The following is a 19,847-nucleotide window of genomic DNA, read 5'->3' on the forward strand; positions in this document are numbered from 1 at the left end:
AAAAAAAAAAAAAAAAAATATGCGCCGATTAGCATTTTTGCCCATATATACATAAAGAATCTCGGTTAATAATTTAATATCCACATGTGTAATCTTTGCACTAGATGGCAGTATGGTTAAATGGTACAAGCTACTCAGAACAACAGTTCATTTGATCGACTCTACGTTACTTCTCTGGATTTCAAAGACAATCTGAAAATCTCCTGTAATTGCTGCAGAAATAAGTATTAATTTGTCCTCTGGTCAAAACGTTCAAATTCGTCGCTTGGTTAAGATTGTGGAAAAGACATACATTTAACGTTAAAATGTCAATTGTAGCCCAGAAAAACATAAAAAAACATAAAAAGTACATTCATGTAATATATCACACATTATAGTATCTTCAGCAGACTTATTGTTTTCGGATTGGAGATCCGACTTGGACTTGGAGATTTCCAGCTAGCAGATGAAAAGTCAAAAAGAAACTAAATATAATAAAACCTTCTCACTAAAATCATCATACCTAAATGCCATCTGGTTATGCTGAGCTAACAACAGAGCTCCTCAATGTAGATGTTGTTACTGAAGGAAGATTACTTAAAGTTAAATATTTTTAGTACCATTTTTGCTGTGTGCAATGTAGTCAGAGGAAGCACAGGGATATGAAAAGTCATTTCAACTATATCTTCCGCTTGTCAAAACATGTCGCCAGTTAATTCAGGCTGCGAGACAAAATCAAATCAATTCAAAGTATCTGCAAATCGACAACGTGGAAAGTGTGATATTGTTGGTGAACATGTTTGTTTCCTGGCTTTTTTCTTTTTTTTTATAGCAAAGATGTTCTCTCACTCTTCAATTATGAAGCAACTATGGTTGGCAGCTAAATCGTCCCTTTCTTTCTTTAGAACAAAAAACTGCATGGAGATAACACAATAACACTAGAAAGATAAGACAAATGCATAATACTTAGATTTTCTTTCTAGCCTTTTCTCTTCTCTGCCCCTTCCTTATAAGCAGGATTACCCAACATCAGCTTGGACTGGCCAACCTGACATCGTCAGCAGAACCCTCGTCTGGCAGACAACTTCAACAGCGTCTACTGTAGGTTTGAAAAGCAGCCGTTCACACCTCCCACCAACTCGTCCACATCTCACTTTGACACAAAAGCTCTACATGCAGCAACCACCCCCCTCTCTCAGAAATGTCTCCTAAGGTTTCTGAGGAGGATGTAAATATGCTCGTTCAGAGGCAGAGAATCGGGAAAGATGCAGGATCTCACAGTGTGTCCCCCTCATACATCAGAGCCGGTGCAGACCAACTTAAGGACTTTTGTTGATGCAGATTTGGGTGAACTTGGTGCCAACAGCTTCACCAACTTCAGCACAACAGTTCAAAGTTAGACAAAATAAATGTGTGAGGTTACATTTTTCCTCCTTGCGTTGCCTCACACTTGGAGTCTGCATACAGACAAGTGGATTTGATAGTCTACAGGTATAGTCAGAAGCACCAGGAGCTTAACTCAACTATTACTCAAGCAAGTTAGACAGAAATATACAATCAGGTCTACCGAGCTGATCATCAGGGGTGATGTTCCCACTATCCAGGAGTTATACCGGTCTTGCCAGGGGGTCAGGGAAAGGGCAGCTAGCATCTCTGCAGAGTGCACACATCCTAGACACAAACTGTTTTATCTTTGGGTCTGTGCTACATGGTGCTATTCTCAAAAACCAGCTGCCACAGAGACTTCCTTCCCGCTGGCTGTCCCTCTGATGAACATTTAACTGCCAGGGGGACCAAATGTGGTCCATGCGTATTTGCACTAACCATGACTTCTTATTTTGTAATAACACTGTATATATACATAATAACTTTAAATAAAGATATATTTTTTTTTATTTTGCACCAAATTTATAGAGTTATATTTAAAATGTCTGTGTAACAAAATGAAAATAAAAAGTCATATTTTTGTTTGTGTGCATAAACTTGGCCAAAAAAACTTCATTTGATTCTTAAAATAAATAAATAAATAAATAAATAAATAAATAAATAAAAGGTGCTTCTCATGACTCCTCATCTTTCCTGGCCAAAGGAGCTGTTTGACTCTACTGTCAGACAACCACACACAAATGTTGCCAAGAGCAGTGTGTGTGTGTGTGTGTGTGCAAACTGTAGATACAAATTTGTCACATTCCTGACAATTCATTTCACATGGGCACAAACACACATTATTACCATCATGAGTGGCCTCAGGGGTAAACATCCTCCCCTGTTTGGTTGATATCTCCTGGCACAGGTTAAACGATTCCTCCCCAGTCTCGCACCACCCTGTGGTCCTCTGCTGCGCTGTAGGCAGGAGTGATTTGTTGGGTGGAGACGGCCAATCAGTCTTTCACACTACAAAGTCCACCAACCGGTGACGGGAAGGAATGAATATTGCATTGCACTCATGGTCTCTATGAAGCTGTTTCCCCTCCGTGCATGGCTGACTGTCATTCCCGATGTTCTACAATGTCTGAAGTCCTTCTGATGAAGACGACCTTGGATGTGTCACGTGCTTGACCACAAGTGAACAGTGTTCAGAAAACAGTTCCCAAGCGGTAGCTTTTATTTATCTTTTTAGAGAAATGTGCTTTTTAAAAATTTTTGTTTTGTCAGTGAAAAATAAATGTTTTGAAATCATATTTAAAGTGACATGAGCAGGAAAACAAAAACACACACATAGAAAGCAGATGTGTCTTTGTCCTCTTATAGGTGAAATTTCTGTACCTGTGTCTAATTCCTCCCATCCACTTCTGTTTTCCCAGCCGTCTGCCCAAGGCTTTATTTCATTTAAGATTTTGAGAAAACTCAATTCCAAACAATAAATGCATAATACCAAATCAGTGTCGATGATTTGGAAACGCATGCAGAGATGTGCGTCTGTTTGTTCATAAAAGTGTGATTATTGCTGCTTATATTCTCTTCAGTAGGGAGAAATAAACCAGCTGATAATTAGCCATGTTCCTTCCTTTTTTTTTATTTATTTATTTTTCATTTCCTTGTTATTAATGATTATACCTCATGCACACATGTAATGTGTGCTTTGGGGCATATTTAAAGCAAGACTGTAAATCAAATTAGTGTATTCTCGTAGACTAATTACATACAATTCAAACCTATGTAGCTCACAAATGCAAGCACAACAAGCTGCTCTGCTTTATCTTTATCAAGACTCCTTTTCTGCCTGTCACAGAACATGCAGGATAAGGTAATATCGGCAGCGTAAAGAATCCGGTACAGGAACGAGGCTATTATCTGTACAGAAAATACACACAGAGATTGATGTTTAAAATTAGCGATGCTAACCATTCTGATAAAGTTACGTGTTCTCATTGCTAATATAAGCTTCTGAAGACAGATTTAAAAAAAAAAATCAACTTAAAGGTTTTTGTCTTTATTTTGCAGATAAAATTGAAATCCTTCTTTACTACTGTTCTCTCTCTCAACAACGTTAACAATAACAATCTAACCCATAACAGCAAAACAGAGCTGTTTCTTCTCAAATATTAAATGGGATAGTGGTGTATATTTTGAAATGATCATGTATGCCGAAAAACAACAACACTTATGTTGTGGTATGATAGACATTGCAAAAAACAGACATACAATTATTTAAAGGTGTTGAGGCAAAAACAAGCACCACATAGCAGCACGTACGTTGTTAGTGTTCAACATGGCGCTTTATCACCACTTATGGTAGTGTTGAAAATGTCTGTTGAACAAAAAGACAGACAGATAAAAAAAAAGCTGATATTTAAATTACTTCACATTAATGATTATTGCATTTGTTAACCCTTGTTACTACATTTAAGCATTTTTAATGGTTTAAAAGAAAATATAGGTTAAGATTTAATAGTAAATTATAGGTGTGATGTTAAATATGTGTGCAGATTTCATAGAGGATTAGGCAAACGACAGCGCATGCTGAAGAAGCCTGGTGGTGTCAGCATCATGGCTGTAAAAGTCTAGGGTTTCACCATGAGAGATTTCCCCAGACTTAATGTTTAAGGAACACTTTTAAAGGAGAACCTTTAAATGTCTTTGAGTGGCCAAAAGTCAAACCTCTGTCAGCGTGAGAATCTGCAATGTTATTTACAGACTTATTAAACATTAAATACTTTTTGTTTTAAAGCACTTTAGAGAAGACAGCGCAGAAAAGCAAAGAGTTGCAAGTCCTCTAGAGCCTCAGAGCTCGCAGTGTTTCCGTCAAATAAAGACAAATGGTCTGTCAGAGTTGACAGATGCAGGTCAGGCTGCAATCAACACACAAACAGTGACAGATGTTTTTACCTGCGAGGTCTATTGATGATGCCATTTTAGAATTAGTAAAATGACTGGACACAGTCGAGCTACCCAACCTTACACCTGTCTGTGTGCACACGCACACACACGCACACACATGCACCCACCCACCTACATCCTACACACACCATTACTGGCCACTGTGAGAGTAGTACCGCAGATAGTTTATGTCCCTCAGTATGTTTATGGCACACAGAGTGACATGAACAAAACGTGTTGCCTGGCAACTCATTTACCCTGATTTCACTCATTACTGCGCCACTGAGCACACACATGGACCACGCTGGAGTAAATGTTTGTAACTGGGTGAGGGTGATATAAGAGCTGTTATTAATTTGATGAATTTTAAGGTAAATACAAAAGCAGCAGGTTTAGGGTCACCTTAGCCACAGCTATAACATTACGGGGCGTAACAGTAAATTAATTTGAAACTAAAATTCCCCATGCAGGCCTTTCAACTAGACACAAACACGTTTCACACATGCTAAAAAGTTATGTGAATAAAAGTTGCGTCATTACAAATTTCTTGTTTTTTTTTTGTTTTTTTTTGTATCACACAAACTGAAAAATTATGAACCCGAGTTAGTGCAGGAACTAAAAACATGAATTACCTGAGCCTAACCTCTCTCCTTTTTTTCTTTTTTTTAGCTAAGTTTCACTATCCACACCCAAGCCTCATCAGTCCTAGACTTTCAGACTTAGGGAGTTGCTTAAATAAAATGTTAGCCTACAACATGATGCAAGCTAGAAGATTTCAAAAGCAACACACACATGACATCAGTCAGTCTGGAAATGGTTACAGAGTCACTTCTAAGGCTTTGTGACACCAGGAAACCACAGAGAGCCATTTGCCTCAAATGGAGAAAACATGAAACAATAGTGAACCTCCCATTGTGAGTGGCTGGCCTACCAAAATGACTATAAGAGGGTACTGACCATTCAACCAGGAGGTCCAAAAAGAACCAAAAACAGCAACTAATGCACAGACCACAGATGAGCTATCCCTACCTTACGCAACAAGTCACACTTTTAGATCTGAGGTTCATTTCAGGTAAATCCCAATGCCACAATCTTTTTTTTTTTTCTAAAAAGATAAGACGGTCATAGACACTGATGAAGTAGTTTTACTGAAAATATTTTTAATGGTTTCCTTTTCAAGCAAACAAAAAATAGACAGGATATGGTTATTCAAAGAATTATGCAAATATATTTACTGAGCTTAGCATCTTGCAACTGACCCCAGTTGAACTCAGCTTACATTGATAAGGCATGACCAAAAGTTTGACTAAGTTGTTGCAGTAGAGAAATAAAGGCTTTTTTTTTCAGCAGCACTCAGGTGTGTCAAAATGTATGCCAATTTATTTGGAACACTAGAGGCGGTTGCCAAGATGCTTTTTACAAAACCCATTCTTTGCCCTCTGGAAGATGACCTTGAATTTCAAATTAGAATAAATATTTAACACTTGCCACACAAAAGCCTTTTGCAGCTCTTTCCGTTTTTAGATTGCATTTTGTGCCCATTTGCTTTTATTTAACTAGTGCAATAAAAATCCATTATTCGACTGCCCTTCTGCACACTGACACCTACATTTTCTTGGGTGCGTGTGGTAAGGATAGACCTGATGTATTAGTTTGTCACAGATACTGTTTGTTATAAAGTTATCCCCCTTGAACTTTTCTCACATTACAACCAACAACTTCAATGTATTTTTGGGTATCACTTTGTTTCTAACCAACAGCAAATAGAGCATGACAGAGAGAAGGGAAATGATAATATGGAGTTTACCCAGCATGGCTTGTGGTAAACTCCAAACACTTTCGCTTAGCTTATGGCCTTCTTCTTTGACCAGGTTTGTGACATGCAGTTCTACCTTACAGTTAGGAACTACCTTGTGTTGGTCTATCTCATGAAATCTAAAAAAAATAAATAAATACAATTTCTTACAGACACATTATGTCATGTCTTTTTTGTTGTTGTTGTTGCTAAGGACACAAATGGAGAGATACAGTGACAGAAGTGTGGTGAATGAACACATTTTAGTGAAGTGGAAAAAGCAGGACGAGGACAACAGGGAGTCTGACATGGAGTAACTGAACCAAGAAGTATTCATAGCGGAGGCTTTGATTATTAGATGCCATACAGGTGATGGAACGAACAGATGGGGAACATCTGTTAAAGTGAGGAACTGACATAAAAGAGTAACAGTAGAAAACCTCCAATCCCCCACAAAAAACAAAAAAAAAAACACAGAAGTAAAATGAAACCTAGAATAATCGAATCAAAATGAACCAAACTAAATTCAACGCCCAGCCTATGAAACATAAATATAAAGTTTGTGGTTGTAATATGACATAATTGTGGAAAACTTCAAAGTGAATGAGTATGTCAGAGAGGCATTAGAGGTAGGTTGCAGTGAGAGGTGTTTGTTCAGTGATGTTTCTTTTACTTATGATGGTGTCATTTCATAAAATGTGTGTAAATCGGCAAGTTACACTCCACGTTACACTCCACAGCTAAGCTCTGTTCTGATTAGCTCGTTCTCTCCTGCTTTGGATATTATTATACTGAGCAGTAAATCTACCATCTATCGACGTGACATAGAGGTCGGCCTTGTAAGCCTGACTGCACGTGTGTTTTCACCTCTCTTTGACACGTAGACCGTAAATAAACAGGTAGTCTGCCGGGCCACCTGTGACACATGTGCACATGATGTTTGCTCAATCTGCACATGGTGGTGACTATAATGTTATCTAAGATGGTTTTCCAAAGTATGTTCTTCACACACATGAAACAGGAAGCAGATTTTAGCAGATATACAATTTTTACCACTATGTTAAAGATACTTTTCTGGTTATTAGATGGAATTATAAATCTATCTAATACCCATAAGCAAATAGTGCTTAGAGTTTTGTGTTAAGAAGTGCAATGGCTGATTTCCTTTAACTGAAAGAAGAATGTACCAGCAAATTGTCGATAAAAAGTCTGTGGACGAAATGACAACGATCCCACGCAGCCAAGGAAACTCCGATTTCAAAGAAATAAAGTGAAGTTGCTAGAATTACCCTGGTAATCACTTGAACTGGATGAGATGACCAATGTGAGCAGGACTGAACGTGGGTGTGCTCAATACTGATTCCCTGTGTCATTTCACCTTACTACAGATAATTAACAGATCTATTTGTGTTGATTTCTTTGTAGAGAACATGTAATTAACTTAAGGTGATACTGGCATCTGGTGTAAATCTTTATGTCAGGAAATATATTAGCTAAAAAAAAACAGTGATGTAGTTAATACTGTATTTGAAGCTTACTTGATTTGGATATGAACAAAAACAAACAAACAAAGAAAAAAAAAACATTGAAATGAGCTAGTAAAGTCAGACATCAAGCAGCAGGTACAAATACTGCCTTACAAACCCTGTAATTGGTTTCTGGTAGGCATTTCTTAGAAAAATTGTTACGTTTGTTAAACGTTAAATGTTTGCTAAATCCCTGTCCTGTGGGTGGGTGATTACCATCACGGGTTTATATATAGTGAGTTTCTGCACCCATGATTGAAGCACCTGTAAAATAGGCAATTTTACCGTCACTGCAGCTAACCAGTCGGCTGTGGGAGGGAAATAACATGTCCAAGCAAACTGAAGCCTGTCAGCCAGCTATTAGGGCACACTGACTGTACTCGACAATTATCTGAGCATGTGTCCCTGACGACGTTCAAGCTGATTAGCTGCTTCTGGGTTCTGAATGGACATAAACAGAAGACCAATTCCTGGAACTGCCAACATTTTCGTCTGTGATGATTTAGAAAAACCTACTTCTCCACAAAAGATTTGCCCACCGCAGCACTTACTCTGCATTTCATGACACAAATTGCTTTTTTTAAAGTTGAGGATGCAGCATCAGGCATCAGGAACCTTGCATTAGTATAGCAATCCATGCCTTTTCGCTTGTTTATTTCTTTAAACACATGTTTTTTAGTTGATTGGCAACTTTTAGAGCTCAGTCTTTAAATAGGAGGGGAAAAAAAATACTCCATCTTGTTCATAATGTAGCCAAAATTCAACCTCGTCACACAAAGCGCTTAGCTTCAAATGGACTTGTATTTTGTCACAACAAGCAAAACATGTCAAACAGCAGCCGAACCTGTAAGCACTTCATATGTTGGGGAGGCAGAAATGCCATTTTGAAATGAATTACTTGATGTACTTTCCTGTTTTCTTTTTCTTTTACATTAGTTTGTTGCCTCTGAAATATAAAGAAAAAAAAAAGAGTTCCATTCTCCTCTGTGTTTAGCAGCACTTTATTTCTAAGGCTTGATTCTTTTGTGTTTAATTTATGGAGAGTCTATACTGCAGCCCACACAATTGACCTGCGGTGTTATGAGCATTTGAAATTGTTCACTGGTGAGTCTGCAAAAAAGCTCAGTGGGATTTTTTCTTTTTCTCTTTTTTCTTATAACTTGGAATGAGTCATGTGCGAAAAGGTAAAGAAACAAAAGACGACTCTCATTTAACCTGCTCATGAATGAGGCTGGTAACACAGAAATACACATAGCACAACATTTTAAAGCCACAGTAAATTTGCAGATAACATTATGGAGATATAAGACCAGTTTTTTTTTTTTTAACACCAGTTTTAAAGTCCCTTCACTGGCTCCCTGTAGCTCAAAGAATAGACTTTAAAATACTGTTGTTAGTTTATAAATCACTGAACGGTTTAGCACCACAATTCATTAAAGATCTATTACTGCTGTACCAACCGTCTAGACCCCTCAGATCTTCTGGTTCTGGTTCTGCTCTGCATCCCCAGAACCAGAACCAAGCAAGGAGAAGCAGCATTCAGTTTCTATGCACCACAAATTTGGAACAAACTTCCAGAAAACTGTAAAACAGCTGAAACACTGGGTGCCTTTAAATCTCAACTTAAAACCTGTTTAGAGTTGCTTATGGCTAAATTAGGATTAGAGTGTGGGTTTTGGTGTCTTCGATGTTTTTGATGTTTTTAATTTTCTTATCTTTGTTTTTTTATCTCTTTATGTAAAGAAGTTTTAAAGGTTTGAGTCCTTGTCAAATGGTGGTTTAACTAAAGTCCTAGTAAGTAAGTCCAAAATAAGAGGATCTCCTCCTCTTATTTTGGAGGAGATCCCTTAAGGGCAAGTCCTCATTTGAATAATGTTTTTATTTCTTATTTTATTTATTTTTTTTATTAAATCTCTTTATCTTTACTTTATTTTCTTTTTATTTCTCTTTCTCACTGTTTCTTTCTCTTAAAATCTCTCTCTTTCTCATTGTCTATTCAATGTCACATGCTGTTTTTATTTTAATTATGTAAAGCACTTTGAAATGCCTTGCTGCTGAAATGTGCTACACAAATAAAATTTGAGTGATTGATTGATTAATAAGATGTTTTTAAATTAGAAGATTGTACAAATCCTTGTGGCCCTGCCTATTGTCAGCTGCAGAAATACACAGATCCTGGTCAGGAACACCAATCAAAACCCAGGAGGAAGGCGTTAGCAAATTATTTAGCTTAACCTCAACTCCACAGACAGATGGTTGAAACTTGGACACAAACATTGGATAAAACAGAATAACATTTTTGGTTTAAAGGAAACAATCCACAAAAAGCCCCCAAATCATAGCTTTTTGTTGTTGTTGTTGTTTTTCTAATTAAAAACTATTTTTGTTGCTTTATCCTTTCATTTGTATAACAGGTAGAATAAAAGATGCAACGCTAGAACTTCATTTGAAATTTGGATCCATGGAAAATGTATATAAAAGACCCCATAAAACTATTAACAGTTTTAAATGCCAGAAGTTACGTTGTGTTTCAAACCTCTTGCCAAGTAGACACTTTTTTTATTATTATTATTATTATCAACGAAAGCACATACTGATGAGAAAAATCTGCCTTCTCTCCAAATCTGGTTTCTATAAAGCTGTTGGTGACCAGTACAATAAATCTGCAGCTTGACTTTCCTCTGAGTATTTTTAAAACTGGCACCAGCTTATGTTTACGTCGAATTATCATCCACTAAACCCAACTGCGTCTTTGATGGACAGCTACATTTTATTTTGAGCAAACTCTCGATAAAGTAATCTCCAAAGTTTCATCTGCCAAGTAAAAAGAAAGCCTGCAACAACACCAGCGTAGCAGCATGAAGTGGAATACACTTGGCAAGTACTTCTCAAAGTGAAGAGCGACATGTTACAATGCCAGCGCTAAATTACAAAACAAAAGGATTATTTCCCCATAAAACTCCTGCTGTAAATCTATACTACAAAGAACTTCAAAGAATTTCTATTTACCTGTTTGAGCTTCTTTAAGTCTTCGTCCAACTCGAGATTGTCCAAGATAACAGCCACAAAAAGACTCAGCAGAATCTAAAATGCAACAAGAGAGATTTCAAACACAGCTGTGGCGTGTGAGCTTCTTACAACATGTTAATGTAATAATTACCATCACAATAAAAAATGACAGTGCAGTCTTTGCGCATCTTTTCACTGTACACACTCTGCATTGTGCTCGTATTTGCAGCTTGCTCTGTCCTGGAAGACATCCTGTCTGTCTGAAGGGAGTCGTGAGTCATCCTGAGATTTGGTGTGCTGTCTGATGACTCCTTGTATCAGAGGGCCATACACTGAAATGTCAGCGCTTCTTACGCCTGCAAGTCTGATTATCTGTGATTAAATGTACCACTTGAGTGAACAAAAACAGAGGCTGGCACTAAATGACCGCCGAAAGAAATTTTTGCATTTATTTGACCTTTTTTCCACTGAACAGATCTTTGTGAAAGCACTCAAAGTGCTTGAACGTTTTTTTTTTTTTTTTTCATATTTTATCACTTTACAAACAGAAACTGCAATGTATTTTATTATATTTTACATAAGAGGATGTTAATGCCTACACGCAAAATGCTATGTGTGGCTGAAAGCCATCTAGGTTTTTTGGGGGTTCATATCTTGCATCGCAAAGAAGATTGGGCAAAAATCTCAGCAGCTAGATGGAGCGGTGAGCAGAGTGAAATCGCTATGTCCTTTGCTTTTTATTTCACAATTATGCTCTACTTTCCAGTGGCGTGTCATACAAATATCCAATAAAACACATTGAAGGTTGGGTTTGCCATGTACAAACCCAACCTTGTACAGTTTTACAGTAACAACTGTAAAACTGTCAAAGGGTTTGAATACTTTTAACCGTACTGGCTTTTATTGTTTAGGATGAGATTATAATCTTCAACAGAATATGGCTGTGCATACAAATGTACCAACAGCAACCATCGAATAGCTTTATGCTGTTTATTTGACCCAGTATAAGCAGCACAGCGTGTTCCTCACCAGGGTAGCAAACAGATGGTAGAGGATGAAGTAAATGGCTACGACCGGAGCCCACATTGTTCCGACAGCCACCAGAGTCTGGTCCATGACATCTATCCAGCCCTCCTGGGTTAGGATCTGGAACATGGACATGAACGCCTACAGGGATGAAAAAAAAGCAAAAAAAAAACAAAAACATGATAACAGAAAAAAAGCTAAAGGCTAACAAGTGAAAAAGACAACCCAGAAGACAAGAGCAGCAGAGGAAGGGACAGAAAACCAGATACAAGGAGGAAACTGCGCAGCCACATCTGACATTTCAAACACGCTTTTTCACTCAAGAGCAAATATTGCGCAGCTGCTGCATGAATTCCCTCCTGACCATCTATCCCCTTCCTCGCAAACAGATGCGAGTCAGGGAGAGCAGGGAGGAAGCGAGGACACGGACATCTTTTCTTGGCTCCGCGGAGGTCAGTTTAAGAGTAAAGAACAACCAGCTGTGAGACGGTGGCCCCCTGAAGTCAAATGGCGCCCTGTACTTTATCTCTTTTTGTCAGCAGCACCATGCCCTCAACCCTTCCCACCTGCTGCCGTGTCTCAGTAAGTGTCGATAGAGATAAACCCAAAGACGCTGCCTGCCCATGGGGAAGGCAGTCAGACATCGTTAACCGTGACGTGTCTTTGTGTCTGGATGCACATACGTGTGTGCGTGGAACAGCAGCAGCAGCGAAAAAATAAAAAAAGATAAAAATCTGAGAAGAAAATGATAGTGGGAAGGGTAATACAGCATACAAGTGGCAGCTGTTCACAAGCAGTCTTTCATGTCCCGCTTGCCTAAGATCAGTGAAATGTTGGAAGGGAGAGGGGGAAAAAAAAATAAAAAAATACAGAAGGTGGAAAGTTGTCACTAATGAGAGAGAAAGATAAGTTTGTGAGCACTTAGAAATCAAAGGCAGTAGCACATCTGTCGACCCATCATGCACCCCGTCATCAGCACCCGCAGGCCTGCGGATCGCTTGTTTGAGGTGCCGTTCCAGAAACTCTTGAAATTTTAAACCTTGGTTTAGTGTTTCCATGTGCCTGATCTCTGAATATTTTAGCATAAACTACGGCGTACTGCAGAGGTGCGTGAAATATTAGTTGACTAATATTAAAGCTAAACAACTTTATAATTTCAACATGAACAAATGTGAAACTTCTATTTTTACAGGCACAAAGTAGCAAATGTCTTTGTTGGGACGTAGTTCGAGACACTATAAGACAGATAACAAATGCTGCAACTGATTTTTTTTACCAAGATTATATAGACGTACAAAATACAAAAAAAAAAATGCAGACATAAAATCACAAAATAAAACTATTTGAACAAAACCAATTCACATATCTACTACATTTATAACTAATTCTTCTTGAAAAACACAAAGGTGAGAGCACAATTACATGGGAATGCATAACTGAAAATAGATATCAAATTCACAAGCACGTTTTAAACAATCTGAAAAATACAATTGATTCAGTAAGTCCACTGAAATATATCAGAACAGATGAAACTTTAACGGTTAGTAGAGGAGGACGACATCTCACCTAATGTGCCACTAAACTAAGTTCTCTAAGAAAATTTATGGAATCTACAGAACTCAAACTTCAAGCACAATTAACAAAAAAATAATTAAGTTCAAAATGCCATGCTTCAAAAGTGCTTATTATTATTATTATTATTATTATTATTATTATTGGTCAGTAAGATAAATGTGAGGAGTTGCTTACCCTGGGAAAAGTTGTAAAGCGGTCCAGCTCCTCCACGAAACAGAACATTTGCAAACTGATGGCTGACATGACGATGAGGAGGCTGGCCGTGAAGACCACCAGGCTGCCCAGTTTTTTACCTGGACCAAATATCTTGTACACAAAGTCCTCCAGAGCAGGAGAAATTTTTATCAGGCGCACCACACGTAGCACCTAGGGACAAGAACGACAAACACGATTGCCATGTGTTCTTTTGGTTTGTACGGCACAGTAAGAGAGATCAGAGCTACTTATTTATTTATTTATTTATTTATTTATTCCAAGGCTGTGAATATATACCAGAGTTGCAAACATAGCAGAGTAATCCAAATTTCAACAGCAGCAGTGTGGTGATTCTGTGCTCCGTCAACAGATTTAGCCTCTATATAGCTGGTGGGGACAGAAACCCCCAAAAGGTAATGTATCTTTGTCAGGCTCTGATTGGAAATCCAGAGAGCAGCTATTGATCAAAGTCTTCAGAGTGATGCTTCTGGCCAAAGATTTTTCTTTATAATCCAACATTAAACCAGATTAATGACTGTCTTTGATTCCCTGGAAACACAGCCAAAAAAAAAGACAACAAAGACAGCCAACTTGTTCAGACGGAAACATAAAGAAAATATACACTGTAAAAGTCCTAAGCCCATGCTGACGGATGAAGCAGCAAGACAGATATTTACCTCATATACTAAGAGGCCCGCTTTCTGTCTTACAGATGATTACTCTGGGAGGAGGAACAAAGCAGTTTTGGGAATGAGAGGCTGTTACGTTCTGTATTTTCTGAAAATGTATATGTCATCATATTTTACAGCCAAAAACTCTTGCAACTCTTCAACAATAAATACATCAAAATCTGCTTTCCACTGGGTCTCAAAGCAGACGAGTAACAAGTAAGTTAGTAAGCTAACAGAAACAGGAACACACTACCACATGTGGATGATGGTGTTGCATCCGTCATCCATCAATCTTTTTCACTGCAACATGTCAGTTTATTGGCAACACACACACACACACGCACACACACACACACACACACGCACACACAAAAAACATACAGCTAGTTCTGTTGCTGCAAACATTATCTGTGCAGAAAACATGGGTAAGCTAGGCAAAATAAACACAGGAAGGGTGAATGGATTCCCCCTCCCCCACTTAAAAACAGCTCTTGGACATAATGTCACATAATTTTAGAATAATTAAAATCTTGGATGTAAGGGAAGAAATTTAAAGCTGAGGGATGAGGACACAAAAACACTTGATGCCATTTTCAGGACAGATAGCTCAAGCAGGGAGTTGACAGCCAGACCAGGAGATGATTGTGGATGTTATTTCTGAGTGTATCGTTTATCAGGTAACTTTTACTTTTTTTCTTTTTTTTTTTACTTTGTATGTGTTCTCTATCTGTGCAACAAATTATGGAATAATTAACGGCCATTCTCTTATGTGAATGAACTTTAAGGCCAAAGGACATATTGTTGTGAGAAACTAAGAGTGTAATTATAGAGCATAAAATAACATTTTGACAACTACATTACAGATTACAGTAGTGCAGGCAAATGTTCAGCACAATATAAAATATATTTTAATAGAGAAACCACCACATTGCTTGTTACTATAAAGTACTTCTGGCATTTGTTGAGAGAAGAGGGAATTCACTATTTGTGACCTTCACCTACTCGGTATCTAAATAAAAACCTCAAGTTCAAGCTGAAGTCTTTGGCCATAGGTAACCATTGTGTGTCATGAATTGTGGCCTGAGCTAAGCATTGCAAACATGAGGTCATCATGTTGAATTGCATTTTCCTCCTGCCGTTTCTTCACTTTGCTCATGCATGTACACAGTTTAAAAGCCAAGTTATAAAAACGACTTCATTTTCTTGTGATCTCTTGCCTATAGAGGGCAAAGTACAAAGGAGTAAAAAAGCTGTTGTGATCACATAAAGGTGGAGAAGGACAACAGATATGTGGCCCTTAAATGTTGCATTTATGCTCAACGATTTTGAAAATATCACTACGATCCTCTATTTGACAAACAGAGTGCTATTTATCATGCCCACGTTGGATCACAGTCATTGGGATCTCAAAAAATCGAAAGTTTGAATTTCATATGGTGAATCTATTCTTTTTTATTTTATTTTATTTTCCATTTTTATCTAATGGTCATGTAGAAACATAGAGAATGCAGAAGAAATAATTAGTCAGCAGCAGTTATGAAAAAATTGACACTGACTGAATGAATGACTGAAATGCTAAAAAAACAGGATATAACAAAAAGAAGTCTGCTTTCCTGCTGTGTTTTCTCTACATTGTGTTTTATCTATATATTTTTGCTTCTTGCAAGACAAAGGAGTATCTCATACAAAATGGGGCACTGTTGATGTAGCACAACCTCTTCATTTTAAGACTATGTTATCCCAACACCAACCTGGGAATTGACTGGTATTACAATGATAAAAAGTTGTTTTTTTTTTTGTTTTTTTTTTTTGTGGGTTCAGTGGGGCAATTAAAAACTGAACAAGTGTGTGTCAAAACTCTAAGCAGGGCATGAAAGTCTGTGACATTTTGCACTTGGATGTAATAAGTCTAACCTTTAGCACCGAAATGCCCCTCGGTTGGATACAACTAAAATAAAATGAAAGGAACACCAGAGCAGGATTGCTGGGCCTGGTTTTTCCTCCTATTGCCAGGGCACATTCGATTTCACCAAGGACCCTTAAGGTTAATTACTTGTTACTAAATGTCATTGGTTCAAACTTGGAAAAATATCAGCATAGAAGTTGGAGAGAGGTTTTCCACTGAGAGAGAGGAGTAAGTTCATGGCTGCTCTTAAACACCACTAATTAGTCTGAAGCAGAGCGAGGAGAGCGATTGCTAAAACTGATATGAAGGCTTAACGCGCCGCAGAAATGTTTCTTCCTCTGCAAACATCTCTTGGTGTACAAATAGAGAAAGGCGATAGGTTAATGGTAATTTTACTAAATTCATCGGTTCAGTTCGCTTTTACCTCTGTTGTGCAACAATAGTCAAGTCAAAAGAGCTTCATCATGATCTCAGTCATTCACTTATAGAGAACAAAAAGACAAGATATCGTTCTGCCGGTTCAAAGATGCATCATGCAATACACAAGACTTCATAAGACTCAAACCAGACAACAGTAACGGTAACGTCAATACACTATCTAGGATATTTTAAAAAAAAATAAATAAAAGACAAGTTGAAACAATGGTGGAGACACAGCTAGGAGACAACAAACAGTAAAAAACAGGAGGACAATCCGAATGTCCAGGATGTGGTACTGAAAAATGTAAACATTTACTATTGCGAAAAATGTACTGAGCAGAATCCTAACATATATCTTTTTGTCATGTAAACATTGTGGCAATGGTGCAAATTTTGGAGCATGCAGTAAACATTTACTGCATGACATTCATGGCAGTCATGATTAAAAGTGAAAAACAAAAAGGTTGAATCACAAGCGGTGAATCTCCACTAATTCACAATTTAACGTAGACTTAGGTTGGCTTGAATAGAACTGTTTCTCCACAGAATTAAAGGAACTCATCATTTTAAAACTGTTGCTTATATTTACTTATGTTCCCCAGATATTAAATTGAGTTTGAAGACCTGAAAAAAATCAAGTGTGATAAAACAAACAAAACAAAAAAGTATCTGTAAAAGGGAACAACACTCTTCTACATCTTAAAAGGAGATAGCAAGTTCAGAGTTTTGGTTCAGACAGAAAGTGGTGCCTTTGATTCACTACATGACTGTGGTGTTACTTGAATGTGTGACTCAACCAAGTGTAAACTGTGAGAAATGAAAAACGTCATTGCACTTCAAGAAGACGATTCGGGTTTGCATTTTGAATATGATTAGCACCCATTTTTGTGCAAACACTCTCCAATGTCTACACGCTTACAGGAGCGGTTCTACCTGAAAGTAGGTGAACTGGGAGTGATACAGATCAGGGTAGATGTGCAACGTGGTGCCCACCACCAGGAGAGATTCGAACTTATGCAAGGAGGAGCTGATGTAGCCGGTGAAGCCGAGACACCAAATTTTCAGCAGAGCTTCGAGGTCGAACAGCACAGTAAAAGCAACCTGCCAGAGAAGGAAAACAGAAAGAAAGAAGAATTTAGTCCTGGCATCAATGTATGATAAATTCTGAATCATATTGTGTTTCTGAATGAAGTGACCAATTTAATAATTGTCTGTAGTACTGTGCAAAACTTTTGAACTCGTCAAATATCCTGTATAGTTCTTTGGCGAATGATTTGATACATATTTCTAAATTTCCTGCAAGTCAGTTAAACACTTTAATAAGACTTTGCTTCTTTCTTGATTCTTTTTTATGACCATGTATTGTGCAGAGTAGGCTTGAAAATGGAGGTATGTGGGCCAATGGAGGGGGGGAAAGCAACAAAGTTGGGCCTGAAATATATCTACTACAGCAGATAAAAGCATTTGTTAGCAAATAGAAAAAGAAAAAAGACCTGACGTATTGATCTGTTATTGCCAAAATACTATTTTAGCCTGTGAAAGGGTGCAATATTTAAAATATATTCATAGATCCAGAAAATAAAATATGAAACGTTGTGATAAACTATTGAACAGTTGAAAAAGTCTCTAAAGATCTGAATTATAAGCTCTCCTAAGCTCTCAGTTTAGGAACCTATTTCCTGACAAAGTAACTCATAGCTTAGGGTAAAATGACGAAACAAACAAACAAACAAAAACCTCTCTGAAAATGTGTTTGTATTGGGCAACACATAAGTAAATTGCTGCTGAAGTCCCAAGAAGCCAAGACTTCAAAACCCCAAAAGGAGTCTGATATTAGAAGGTCTAACCTAAATAAATGGATGATTTTTACATTGCACTGTATATTTTAATGAATGTTTTTGAAAATGCCTTATGGAAAACTGCATGGAGCTTGACCCACATTTGAGTCTTAATTGTATTTCTGGAGGAGGTTTGTTCTTTCATCCTACATCGGTTGCTTTTAACCCTTTTATGTACAGCTAATGAAATGATATCAGAAATTACAAAGAAAGTGGCGATAGTGTTAAAAAGTAATGTTTAGTGTATAACTTAAAGTGCACCTTAGATCTGTTGACAAAGAATACAATTCAAAATATAATGCATTGCTTTTTCATAGTAAATAAATAAATAAATAAATAAATAAATAAATAAATATTATTGAAAAACTAAGACCTTACCTCTGCCAGGTAGAACTCGTCATAGTGCCGTTGGTAATTCTCGCCTTTGTAATAGTTGCTGGCGGCCACAATGACATCCACAGCGACCATAGTGAGGATGAACATATGGAAGACGGAGGACCTCATCATTTGCTGCGGAAACAAAGCAGTACTCAGTACTCAAACAATGTGTGGAAATGCTTTGTTTATTTGTTTCCCAAAAGTAATCGACAGATTCTGGATGATGCAAAACTATACTGATATATGAAAGCTATCAGTAAAATAATGACCTAAAATGTGTTGAGCAACGTTGAGTTCAAATCAGGCTTGTGTTTTTCCTTAGTTTAAGTTCACTTCATTACCTTTCCTTTACGAGATTGTGTTTGTGTCTATTATTTGGTTCCAAATAAATCACCCAGAACTTGAAAATCAATATTATCAGAAATATGCTGTGTCCTTTTCAACTTCCACTTTCCAAATATTCACTAATTTGTGCTGATGAGGGTTTAAGTACTTTTGCAAGGCGCTGTACAAAATAATATGAATTTTTAAAACAACATCCCTTGGAATACATTTGATGCAACAATGGGGGAAAAGTGGAAAGAGGTAAAGGAGGCTATTACTGGATGTGAAGCTATATGAAAACATGTAAATAGTCGAGCAGCTAAATGACATCAATTTCAAAGCAAACACAAGTACCAGTATATTTGTTTTAAGAATTACGAATCTCAAAAGCAGAATCAGGAGAATCAGTTCATTTTCAGCAGCTCAAGAGAGAGAGAGAAAAAAAAAAGAATATTTTCCTTTCATTTTTGAATGCCAGCGGATCTCGACGCCCTTGATACCATCAAATGGCATTAAACACTAAAAACATATTGTAATCTGTGACGGACAAATAGGGCTTTTCAAGTAGGAAAATGTGACAGATGTGATCAGAACCTTCAAATTTGTGCATGTAGGGCGAGATGAACAGCTTGTGAGTGGGTAGAGTCACTCATTCTAAAAAAAAGACGTCCATGTTAGATGGAAAAAAATGAAGAAGGCAAGAGGAAAACTTCAGTGCAGATGAAGAGTGTTTGCAGCAGAGAGATCAAATTCTCCCCAGGAAGGTGGAATCACAGCCATTTCTCCTCCTACACATAAATACACTTACACTCGTATTCAATAAACAAGAACAGGCATTCAGATGAGACTGATTTGTAAATAAAATTACCCTTTTGGAAAGAACTA

The 19,847-nt window shown here is 37.5% G+C and overlaps 1 protein-coding gene and 1 long non-coding RNA gene across 2 annotated transcripts in view; one reads left to right on the plus strand and one right to left on the minus strand.

Moving 5' to 3' along the window:
- nalcn (sodium leak channel, non-selective) overlaps window positions 1–19,847 on the minus strand; it is an 82,729-nt gene that overhangs the window by 34,743 nt on the left and 28,139 nt on the right. Inside the window, exons 12-16 of the mRNA XM_016669013.1 lie at window positions 18,639–18,770; window positions 17,356–17,523; window positions 13,405–13,596; window positions 11,659–11,796; window positions 10,630–10,704 (exon numbers count right to left, since the gene is read on the minus strand). Coding sequence (XP_016524499.1) covers window positions 10,630–10,704; window positions 11,659–11,796; window positions 13,405–13,596; window positions 17,356–17,523; window positions 18,639–18,770 — 705 coding nt within the window. The remainder of the gene's footprint in view (window positions 1–10,629; window positions 10,705–11,658; window positions 11,797–13,404; window positions 13,597–17,355; window positions 17,524–18,638; window positions 18,771–19,847) is intronic.
- Window positions 6,585–10,203, plus strand: LOC107835704 (uncharacterized). The gene is made up of 2 exons (XR_001661513.1): window positions 6,585–8,932; window positions 9,724–10,203. It is a non-coding gene; the product is annotated as an uncharacterized LOC107835704 (long non-coding RNA).

The sequence above is a fragment of the Poecilia formosa genome, unplaced genomic scaffold (assembly GCF_000485575.1).
Source record: "Poecilia formosa unplaced genomic scaffold, Poecilia_formosa-5.1.2 Scaffold19, whole genome shotgun sequence".
Classification (NCBI taxonomy): domain Eukaryota; kingdom Metazoa; phylum Chordata; class Actinopteri; order Cyprinodontiformes; family Poeciliidae; genus Poecilia; species Poecilia formosa.